Source organism: Geotrypetes seraphini, chromosome 12 (assembly GCF_902459505.1).
Source record: "Geotrypetes seraphini chromosome 12, aGeoSer1.1, whole genome shotgun sequence".
NCBI classification, from domain to species: Eukaryota; Metazoa; Chordata; class Amphibia; order Gymnophiona; family Dermophiidae; genus Geotrypetes; species Geotrypetes seraphini.
Genome location: NC_047095.1, coordinates 59,536,789 through 59,548,965, shown reverse-complemented (window position 1 = coordinate 59,548,965; position 12,177 = coordinate 59,536,789). Strand labels below are relative to the sequence as shown.

The window sequence follows — 12,177 nt, the reverse complement described above, 5'->3', positions numbered from 1 at the left end:
CTAAAGCGTCTTTGGGTGCAAGACAGGTGCCTAAGAATGGCGCCTACATTTTATTATTATTATTTATTTATTTTTTATTTTTACAAAAAACATGCATCCGATTGTTTCGTTAGACGGCGGTAGGATGCCTGCCACTAACTTCAGGACACCATTTGGAGAATTTGGCCCTTATTTCATAAAAGAATATAGGCGTCTACATTCTTTTATGAAATAAAGTCACTATTTCAGAATTTATTGCAAGGGTTGTTAGGGGGGGTGGGGGGTTAGTATGGTTTACATACCAAATGGTGAAGAAAAACCTTGAAAAATGCCAATAGCCAAATAACAACAGACAAAACAATTGGCAAAAATACGAATTCGCTCCTGCTGGAAGAACACAGTGGCAGACTCAATACAGAAAGATCAATCACTACTCAATAAGTAATAGAAACATCAGTACGAGCCATTAGCCCCGGGCAGGGACTCAATAGATGACAAGCACCAGGCTCAAAGAGTCTGCCACTGTGTTCTTCCAGCAGGGAGCGAATTAGTATTTTTGCCAATTGATTTTTTTTTTTCACATACCAAATGTTCAGGAGTTGGGTGGCATTGTTTCTACACCATTAGGATTAGAGAGCTGCACGGGAACGGGGACGAAGGGAATCCCGCGGGACCCGCAGGCATCCCGCGGGTTCCCCCTTCGGGTCACGGGGATCCCGTGGGGACGCCCCTAGGGTCGCGGGGATCCTGTGGGGACGCCCCCTAGGGTCACGGGGATCCCGTGGGGACGCCTCCGAGGGTCGCGGGGTTCCTGCGGGGCTGGATGTACTCAGTCGCGCGGCTCTTCTCCCTACCTTCTCTGCTTGCAGCACAGAGCCGAACGGAAGTCTTCCCGACGTCAGCGCTGACGTCGGAGGGGAGGGAGGGCTTAAACAAAGGGCTTAAACAAAGCCCTCCCTCCCTCCGACGTCAGCGCTGACGTCGGGAAGACTTCCGTTTGGCTCTGTGCTGCAGGCAGTGCAGGTAAGGAGGAGAGTAGCCTCGCGGTTCGAGTGGCTACCAAGGGAGGGGGCGGTCCGCCCCGCCACACCCCGCCCCGGGTGCAGCACAGTCGGCCAGGTCCCGTTACTTTTGTGGCACTTCCCCGACCGACCGACAACAGCCCCGGTCCGACAATCCTCCCTGCCCTGTAGCCGCAAATCTAAATTATCTTCTTACAGCAGCTGTAAGAAGGTAATTTAGATTCGCGGTTAAGGGCAGGGAGGTTTGTCGGACCGGGGCTGTTGTCGGTCGGTCGGGGAAGTGCCACAAAAGTAAGGGGACCTGGCCGGCTGTGCTGCACCCGGGGCGGTAGAGAAGGAGGGGGGAGACGGACGCTGAAAGGCCATGGGGAAGACGGGAGGGGGGGGAAGGACTCTGAAAGCACTTGAAGACTGAGGAGGGAGAAGGACGCTGAAAGCACATGGGGAATACAAAGGGGTGAAGGACGCTGAAAGGCCATGGGAAGGGCGGGGGGGGGGAAGGACTCTGAAAGCACTTGTGGAAGACAGAGGGGGAGAAGGACGCTGAAAGCACATGGGGAATACAAAGAGGTGGAGAAGGACGTTGAAAGGCCATGGGAAGGGGGGGAAGGACTCTGAAAGCACTTGTGGAAGACAGAGGGGGGAGAAGGATGCTGAAAGGACATGGGGAAGACGGGGGGGGGTGGAGAAGGACGCTGAAAGGCCATGGGGAAGACAGAGAGGGAGAAGGACGCTGAAAGGACATGGGGAAGCAGAGGGGGGGAGAAGGACACTGAAAGCACATGTGGAAGACAGAGGGGGGAGAAGGACGCTGAAAGGAAATGGGGAAGAGAGAGTAGGGAGAAGACGCTGGCAGGGAAGAAGACAGATGCCTGACTATGGGGGGAGCGGAGAGAAGAAGATGGGTGCCAGACCAATTTGGAAGGGGGAAGAAAGGGAGAGGCACAGTAACAGAGCAAATGGAAGATGCAGAAGGAAGAGAGACAGTGGATGGAAGGAATTGAATGAGAACATGAGGAAAGCAGAAACCAGGCAACAAAGATAGGAAAAGAATTATATTTCTTTTTTTTTTATTTTGCTTCAGGATAAAGTAGTATATTAGTTGTTGATAAAAATTTATAAACATTAGAGGCTCTGGTAGAAACCCGTTTGCAAAGTATGTATTCTTCCCAATTAATATTTTCAAATTAATAAAGTCTTTTTGCTTATTTGTAAATGGGTTTCTACCAGAGCCTTTAATTCAGTAGCATAATTAAATGAAATAACTATTTCTGAAGTTTATAGGGATGGGCGGGGACGGGTGGGATTCCTCGCGGGGACGGGTGGGATTCCTCACGGGGACGGGTGGGGACGGGTGGGACTTTGGCGGGGACGGGTGGGATTTCTGTCCCCGCGCAACTCTCTAATTAGGATTACACTTGTATTCACAGAAGAGCATTTAGGCAGAATTTTGGCATTTGTGTGTGTATATGCTCGAAATGCATAATTCTTAGCATGTACTGTACACAACTGCCCTGTATGAGTTTCAAGGTATCCTCAACGATGACACTTAAGATTCTTTTCCTGGTTGGTGACTAATAGAACCTTGCATCACCTAGCTTTAGCTCAGGTTCCTCTTTCCCACATGCATCACTTTGCACTTGCTCACATTAAATGAAATCTGCCATTTTGATGCTCAGTCCCAGTCTTGCAAGGTCCTCTTGCAATTTTTCACAATCCTCATGTGATTTAACACCTTTGAACAACTTTGTGTCATCAACAAATTAATTAACTCACTAGTTATTCCCATCTCTAGATCACTGATAAATACTTTAAAAAGAAGCAGTCCGGCACAGACTTGAGTGAAGCTTTACAAGGAGTGCATTCTAGAGTATGGGGGGTTACTCCAGTCAAGGCTTATTGGTAGTGTCACATCATGTGATATCCTTTGGAAAGGGTGTGGTTAGGGATACTACCACTACCATGATTTTAGAAAATGTGCAAAGAGCTGTGCCAGGCCAAAACTGGAGATATTTCCCTAGAACATCAAATCTTAAATCACTGATGTCCTGAAATATGAATGTTTAAATAGGCCTCATTTAGAAGAACTCTCCTTGCCTCATTACCAAAATCAAGGTTTCCATTCAGAAGTGGGAGATCTGCAGAGCTTGATTTACCCTCTTTAGATCGAGGATGATTCAAAAGGGCCCTTCCTTATTTGAAACCATAAAGTAAATGGAATACCTTTTTCTCTCTCTTGCATGGGAATTAGAATCACTGCTCCCAAGAGCAAATGATTTTAATTTGGCTATGTACTGGGCCTTCTGCATTCGCAAGTCAGGAGTTCAGTCAGGTTTAGAATGGGGAGGCCTTAGTGTTTCTTCTTCACCCCCATATCTTCCTTCTCCTTCCAAGCAACAGTGGTTGACTTGGGAGAGAGAAGATTTAGCAGAGGATGAAACTCCTTTTTTCTGAGAATGAGAGGGACTGGCCTGAAGATGACCTTCAGGTTCAGGGAAAAGATGGGTAAATGGAAGACCTGCCTCCGTGGTGCAGATCTTTCATCACAAGGAGCTCATTGATCAGGTTTCTGAAGTTCTGCAGCCATCAAGGAGTCCCTGTGGGAAGAGGCATCCCCCAACAATCCCAGCTCTGATTCCAGACCTGATTCACCCGCCTCTCCCCTCCCCCCAACACACACACAAGCTGTACAAAGCTTACAGGTTCCCGTTGCATCAAACCCCTACATGAACACGCTGAGCACCTCTTTAGCTGCTCTCTATTCAATGAGAGACAATGAGAGTGAAATCGGCTATCTGATAGAGAACCCATAAGTCTAAGACCTGTGCAGAGAAATCAAAACAAAGGCGCAAACCAAAGTAAAGGCTGCAGAGAGCAGGTTGCTGCCTCAGACAAGAGTCTGTTGTCCATTTTGGGTGATCTTTTTCTATTTTTTTATACAGGCAGATCCCCAAAGACTCTAAAAGCTGCTGTCTGTGTTAAACAAAGCCAGGCAGCTGGGCACCACTAAAACCAGAGAGGTGTGGGGAGGAGGGGGGAAGGACCTGGCCACCCAAGTGAAACAACTGCCAAAGCCAAGGAACCCCCATAGGCCACCATCTCAGTCCTGAAAGAACACAGTGCTGAGAAGGTAACTATCTAAAAATAAAGCCTGTCGCCACTCTATTTTTTAAGATAATGTACAAAGACAAGACCTGAGAAAGGAGAAAAAGAAAACACACCCCTTCCTCTGAAAATCCCTAGCTCCAAACTGGAACTCGTACTTACCACCTCTACCTGCTGGAGACTGAGAACAGACTGGCTCATAGAGATACCTTGGATGTCAGTGGTTCTCCATCTCTACCTGCTGGTAGTGGTACATAATCCATTTGTCTGTGCCCGTCTGGAGGGACACTACAGAAGAAGGGGACTTAACAGAGCGTCAACTTCCTCTCCTGCTTGGGGTCAATCTCAAGGTAAGAGCCACAAAATTATAGATCTCGCAGCTCATATCACAAAACTAACCCCAAACTGCAGAGGAACTCGCCCATTAAATTCCATTGGGACCAAGACATCACATTAAGGACTGGGGTAAGGAGGAAATATAAAAATATCTGCCTTTTGTTTTTTGAAGCTTCCCAATCTTGGTGCTCCAGTTGACCACCTAATTCATCTAATGGAAGCACCAGCCTTGCCCATGGCTCTCACTGGCTTTCTCAGACCAGTGCCTCTTGCAGAGTTCAGTCTCCTTTCCCTCACCTCAGCTTTGCTTACACAGAACAGGACTAGGTAGGGCTAGTCTCAGTTAGGGTCCTAGTCTTTGCCAGAGGTCTGCCGCGTGAGCGGACTGCTGGGCACGATGGACCACTGGTCTGACCCAGCAGCGGCAATTCTTATGTTCCCTTTCCCTTCTTGTGACTAAAGCTGCCTTCTGCTGCTTTTACACCATTGGCTGGATCCTACCAAAATTCTCTACTGCCAGTGACACTAGAAACTGGAAGGACTGGCTCATTACATGGGGAGGAGGACTGTAATGTTGCAGATAAAATAATAAGAGGTCATTTTACTAAGCTGCAGTAAGCACTAATGTGCTGCGAGGCAGTTTTGGGATAGGTGTGCGCTTCCCACGCACTTAAGATTTTTTTTAGTGCAAAGGATGTGTTTGGGGGTAAGAATAGATGTGCCCTGCGCTAATTGGTTAGCGTAGATACATTGGCTAATTAGTGCGGGAGATCTTACTACCCAGAAAATAAGTGGTAGTAAGGGCAGTAATTTAAACATGAAACACCACCTCTGTTTGTCATTTTACACTAATATTTTAGTTTTATGAAAAATAATAACATAAACATTGCCATACTGGGACAGACCAAAGGTACATCAAGCCCAGTATCCTGTTTCAACAGTAGCCAGTCCAGGTCACATGTACCGGTACCTAGCAAGATCCCAAAAGTGTAAAGCAGATTTTATGTTACTTATTATTCTAGACATAACGGGTCAAACTCCATTTAAAACTGAAGGGATTTTCTATGGGTGGCATTTACCGCAAACTAAAGACATTGATGTGATAAACCCAGTTTGTTGGAAAATACATGGATTACATGTGAGATATATGATCAGAATCTAATCTAACCTAAATCTTGGATTTATATACTGTGTCATCTCCCCAAAAGGTGAAAGTAGTTAGATTAGAGCGAAAATAACTTATTAATAAAGACCCTCATCTAACATCCTATAGAGTTTCCTTAAAACAATTTTCTAAGAACTGTTGAAATAACAGTGTTTTCATAGATTTATGGAAAATATGGAAGGAGAGAAGAAGAGTTCTAACCCAAGAGGGAATCCCATTCCAAATCATTGTAAAAGTAGAAGGCTTGATAGGCGGTATATCAAAATAAAAATAAAACTTGAAAGATCGAGTAATATTACCAATAGATTTTATTCCTTTTAAAGATGGAAAGGACAATTTTAATTTCTGAGAGAATCCTTGCTTGCTTCTTCTATGAACATCCAGTATGATATTGAAAATTAAGAACCTTACCCCAGGGTTTGCTTGGTCCTTAGGAAGTCAAAGCATGGCTCTTCCATGTGCATCTGAAATAAAATTGAAATCAGAATAAGATGATAATTACATAAACTGTTCATGTACAGATTAATTAATTTCTCAAATTTTACTAAAGATTCAAGTTTCAAGTTTATTAAAATTTTGATATAAATGCAATATCAAATATTTTCAATGCGTATAACAATAAAAAAAAATATGGGGGGGAGGACAACATAAAACAATTTTAACAGGCAAACATACCATCAATGTACACAATTAAGTGATACATAAGGAAAAAGGATTGAACTACAATTATTAAAGAAAGTAAGAGAATATTTAAGGAAAAACAACATCAGGAGGGTAATTAAAAATGTTTTACAAATAAAACAAGGTCTAAAAATGGACCACTGCTGGGTCAGACCAGTGGTCCATCGTGCCCAGCAGCCCACTCCCGCGGCAGCCCTTAGGTCAAAGACCAGTGCCCTAATTGAGTCTAGCCTTACATGTCTACATTCTGGTTCAGCAGGAACTTGTCTAACTTGCACTCAGGTGGATTAACATCACCAAGCCATTCTCCAAGAGCATCAGCTTTTGGCAACAAAAATCAGTGTCTGGTCCAGAGGTGCCAATATAGTGCCAGCACTGTTAAAAGTGTATCTTCTAGCCGCACCCCCCCCCCCCCCCAGCAGCAGGAGAGATGCCCAATCTCTCTTGCCACCACACAGCCTCCAGAAGAGCGTTCCAATTTTCCACCACTCTCTGGGTGAAGAAGAACTTCCTTACATTTGTACGGAATCTATCCCCTTTTAACTTTAGAGAGTGCCCTCTCGTTCTCCCTACCTTGGAGAGGGTGAACAACCTGTCTTTATCTACTAAGTCTATTCCCTTCCCTTCATGCGTGTTCAGTCAAAATTACTTTTTCCAACATACTGTATAAGGACTTTAATGATATATTGATGGGTTGGATTAATAGAAAATATTATATATACTAGTCTTTAAGCCCGTTAGATTAACGGGTGCTAGAACATATGTGTGTGTGTCTGTCTTTTTTTCTCTCTCTCTCCTTAGCCGCTTTCTTTCTTTCTGCCTTTCTTTTTCCTTGGCTGTCCATCACCACCCCTTGCCTGCTCCCCCTGTCCATTTTCCCTTCCTTTTACCTCCACTGTGTCCACCACCACCCCTTCACTGCTCTCCTTATGCAGCAGCAGCCCTTCTCCCTTTGTTTTACCTCCCCCCTGTCCAGCAGCACCTCTTTCCTTCTCCCCCTGTCCAACATTAGTCCTCCGTTTTTTTTTCTTCACCTCCCCTGTCCATCAGCATCTCTTTCCTTCTCCCCCTGTCCAGCAGTAGGCATCCCTTCCTTTTTTATCCTCCCTCCTCCTTCTTATCCCTATGATACTCTTACCTTGCTCTGCCCCTGATCAGAGGTTCCCGACAGCTGCCCAGTTGCACCCATTGGAAAAGTTCCCACTGCCGCATCCCGCACCCCTCCTGACGCGGCTCCCGCTGTCCTTTCTGTCTGTCTCTGTCCCTGGCCCCCTTTGCCTGTCTGTCTTTCTGTGTATCTCCCTGACCCTGTGTCTTTCTTCTTTCCTTTCTGTCTCCCTTCCTCCCTCTGTCTGTCTGTCCAAAGCAGCATTCCATCCCCCTCCATTTCCCTCCCCCCACAACAGTTCCCTGTGCATCTGCCCCTGTGTATTTCTTATTTTCTTTGTGTTTCCCTTCCTCTCTCTGTCTGTCTGTCCGTCCAAAGCAGCATTCCCTTCCCCTCCCCCCCCCACCAGTTCCCTGTGCAGCAGCATTAGCGTTTCCTCTACCCGCCCCTGTCCCTTCCCCTTCCCGCGGGCCGGACTACAAAGGTGGTGATTCCAGCAGCGCTTTTATCAGTCTCCACACGCTGCTTCGGGCCCTTCTGCCCTGATTTACTCTGGCACGTCCCTGATGACATCATCAGAGACGCGGCAGAGCAAATCAGGGCAGTAGAAGGGCCCGAAGCAGCGTGTGGAGACTGATGTACACGCTGCTTGAATCGCCATTCGGACCCGCGGGAAGAGAAGGGCGGCAAAGGAGAAACGGAGATCGGCGGCGGCGACAGGAGAAACGGAGAACGTCGTCTGGCTGCGGTCCGGCTTATGGAGGCGATCGGGTGGTGACGTATTCGCGCGCATGCGCACTCCTTCGGCCACAGACCTACAGCGCACGGAACACGAAAATAGGACTGCGCATGCGCGAGTTAGCCTTTTATTATATAGGATGCAATCACATGTGTAATAATGAAATTGATAATGATAGATACACTTTTCCCAAGTTTAATACACATGTGGATTTGGGGTGGGGTGGGGGTTTGGTTTTTTCATTAAGAAAATTTATATGAATGGCATAAGATATTATTTTCAGGTAGTATATTTTAGTCATATATGAATTTGGGAGGGGGGTGGGGGTTAAATCTTTCTTGGTGTATGATGTTGAAGATTTTTCAAGTGATGTTGTATTATAATTGTTTGATACTTAATGTGCACTTGATGTAAGTTATAAAATGAATAAAGAATTAAAAAAAAAAGATAATGATATATTCAAGTGATTGTATAAGTTCAACTGTTATTTTCTGACGCACTTGTAAGATGAAAAAATGAATAAAGAACTTAAAAAAAGAGAATTTTCTCTTTGGCATTTGCTTGTCAGGAAACAAATTATGATTTTGTGGTATCTGTTAAAAAACAATGTTATTTAGAAAATATGTAGTCTCTACTTAGTGGAGTTGAAGGATGACTTTTACCTGCCTAAGATTATTTTAGTATTGTTTAGATCTTAAGTCTGATGTGCTTTACATGCTCCAAGAAATGGACTTTAGGTTTCTTTATATGGAATCCACTTTCAACTATCTTTACAGGAAAAATAATGTAATAAAGTACCTGCAAGAGTATCTCTTAGAAAGCACATGAATCCAATTTAGCAATGCTCAAATGCAAAACCTATCAGTCTACTCTAAATTTGAAGACTTATACATAGAGGTGAGTTTTGTGTACTATTCCTTATGTATGCCAGGTAAGATATAGGTCCCAAATTTTATGAAAAGCTACAAAAACACATCCTTTTTTAAATTCTTTATTCATTTTAACACTCACAATAAGTGAAACAGTATATAACAACCATTTGGTCTTACATACATCACTTAATATTATACAAAGCTCAATTTCAAATTCCATATCCCTCCCCTTCCCTATTCAATAACATTCGTCAACTCAAGACAAACATATAATAACCTCCTCCCTCCCCACATTGTTACTCTCAAAGAAAACCAAAAAATCCCCACCCCCTTCCTTCCTTCTTGGATGTTGTGCATGTTTAAGGGGAAAAACTTGATATTCAATCATTACAGTATTTTGTTAATGGCTCCCAAATATCCTGAAATTCTTAATGCCCCCCCTTTGTATGGCTTTTGTTAAAGCTTTTGGTGGAATTCGCTATGTCACATATTTAAAATGGAAAGGGTAAAATATCCATATTTAAACGCAGTCAATTTGGACATCAAATAAATATAATCTAATTTAACAAATACTTTATCCATTGATGGTAATGTAGATTGTTTCCACCATTTAGCCCAGTGTTTCTCAACATGCGGTACGCGTACCCTTGGGGGTCCGGAGCCTGATTGCCACCAGGGATCCCTCCCTGCCTCCTGCTGGGGATCCCTGTCTGCCTCCGGCTGAAGCCATTGCCAGCGGCGATGCCTCCATCTGCTCGTCTGCCGCACTCCCCCCCCCACACACACACACACTCAGGCCTATACTAACCAAGGGAAGCCTGACAACAGCTTACCACCTGCAGAGACTGAGAACAGACTGGTTAGCTTAAGGGGAAGCAAAGCTACTTGTATTACAGCCAAAAGGTTTTGTCTTAGTCTCCACCTGCTGGTCATGGTGAGCTATTACCCATCAGCGAACTATACTGGTCTGGAGAGGTGCTAAAGAAATCCGACTTACTCATATTCATCTTGAAATCAACCAGACTCGCAAGAGAGCGGTTCGGAATCGGAACGTAATTTTTTAATAAGCGTAATTGGCATTATTAGTGAATGACATTAAAAGCTCATTAAAAAAATTATAATTAAAATTAATTTGAATTCCGCGTGGAACTCAACAAAATATAGATGTCAGTAGGCACCTGCCAGCGCCTAATGCCTAAATAGGTGTAGCTAGGGGTGGGGTGCAGGCAAAGAAAGACTTAGGCACCTACAATGTAGGTAATGAAAACCCATGTTTATGCTGCAGGCGCCTGCAATACTCCCGCCTACTGGCACCCAACTGCTTTTAGGCACAGGTAGGTTTGATTCTATAAATGGCGCCTAGATTTGATCGACATGTAGTAGATACCATTTTACGAGGCACCTGCTGTTCTAGGTGCCATTTATGGAATCAAGCCCGTACTCCTTTCTCTTGCCAAAAAACACATGGTTACTTAATTTCATTAAAAATGTCTTTTTTGTAAAATCAACTCCTTATTGACTGTGAGGACTCGCTCCTCTAGCTCTTCCTTCAGCTCCAGCACCGATTGCCTACCTAAGGATCCCCTTATTCTCCTACTAAAGGGGTCAGATCTTGTTCTTAAGTGAAGGGAAAGCAAAACACACAGGATTTTTGGACTTATTAAAGCAGCAAGGAATGCTAAAATTGGTCCCTCAGCCTTATTTTCTTAATCCTAGGCTTATATTATGGGCTTCCACATGAACATCAAGAGTCCTCAGGATTTCTAAAAGCAGCAGACTGTATCAAAGTGAAAAAAAAATACCTACCACAAGCAGCTCCATGAGAGAGTATTCTTGCAAGTTCTTGGCACCTGACTAAATGAAAATAAAACTATCAGCCCAAACAGAAATAACCACACTAACAGCAAAAGCCTAAATCACACATCTAAATATAAAAACAGGACTGATTTAGAAACATAAAAACATAGAAATAGACGGCAGATAAGGGCCCACGGCCCATCTAGTCTGCCCACCTTAATGTCCCTCCCCTACCTTTGCCCTGTGAAGAGATCCCATGTGCCGATCCCATTTGGCCTTAAAATCAGGCACGCTGCTGGCCTCAATCACCTGTAGTGGAAGACTATTCCAGCGATCAACCACTCTTTCAGTGAAAAAGAATTTCCTGGTGTCACCTCGTAGTTTCCCACCCCTGATTTTCAACGGATGCCCTCTTGTTGTCGTGGGACCCTTGAAAAAGAAGATATCTTCCTCCGCCTCGATGCGGCCCGTAAGATACTTGAACGTCTCGATCATGTCCCCCCTCTCTCTGCGCGCCGTTGGCTCATCCCCTTTTATGGGGGGAGTTTGGCTGGTTTGGCTGGTGATGTCAGGGGTGGGCGGAGTTAGCTCGCGCCTCTTCCCCTGCTAGCACCGCCTTCTCTGCTCCTCTCTCTGCTTCTTCCTTTAAAAACAAACTCCTGGGGCTAGATGCACTAAATGCTCTGATCGGGTATGATGGTCGCTAAACCAGTTTGACTGTTGGAATTTGCCAACCTGATGTTGAAAATAGCTCACCGCATGGTTTTCCGTGCGGTCATACACAAAAGTCCAACTCTGGCATGTAAACCACCTCATTAATATTAAAATGACCATCAATGGCCTAACATTTGCAGTGTCATAAGAGGACCGCAAATACTGACAGGTCTGCCTGCTTTTTTTTCTTCTATGGGCTGTGTGTGTCACATGCATCTAGCCCATTTAAAAAAAAAAAAAAAGTCCAGTTGCCACCCCCCCCCACCCCCCACCCCGATGATCCCCGGAATAAAAATAGGAGGGATGCCTACACACTCCTGAGCTGAACTGCACCATGCACCCCTGCCAGGACCCCCCCACCATTTCATTAAAAAATTGGCAAGAGGGATGCCCACTCCCTCCTGCCACCGTGATACTCCCTCCAGGATCCCTCCCCTTCCTCATTTTACAAAAAATCAGCAGGAAGGATGTCCACATCCTTCTGCTACCGGATGCCCCCCGGGCCCTCTTAGAACTACCCCCCACAAACCACATCCATACCCGACAGCAGGTAGGACGCCTAATCCCTCCTGCTTGCAGGCCCACTACTCCAAAGATACCTTTCCTTAACCTTTTATACAATGAAAAAGATCCACAAATCTTTTACTTATCGTATTACA

The 12,177-nt window shown here is 44.9% G+C and overlaps 1 protein-coding gene across 1 annotated transcript in view; it reads right to left on the bottom strand.

Moving 5' to 3' along the window:
- Positions 1 to 12,177, bottom strand: part of NRDC (nardilysin convertase) — a 128,794-nt gene that overhangs the window by 20,684 nt on the left and 95,933 nt on the right. The window contains exons 25-26 of the mRNA XM_033916700.1: positions 10,814 to 10,861; positions 6,019 to 6,071 (exon numbers count right to left, since the gene is read on the bottom strand). Coding sequence (XP_033772591.1) covers positions 6,019 to 6,071; positions 10,814 to 10,861 — 101 coding nt within the window. The remainder of the gene's footprint in view (positions 1 to 6,018; positions 6,072 to 10,813; positions 10,862 to 12,177) is intronic.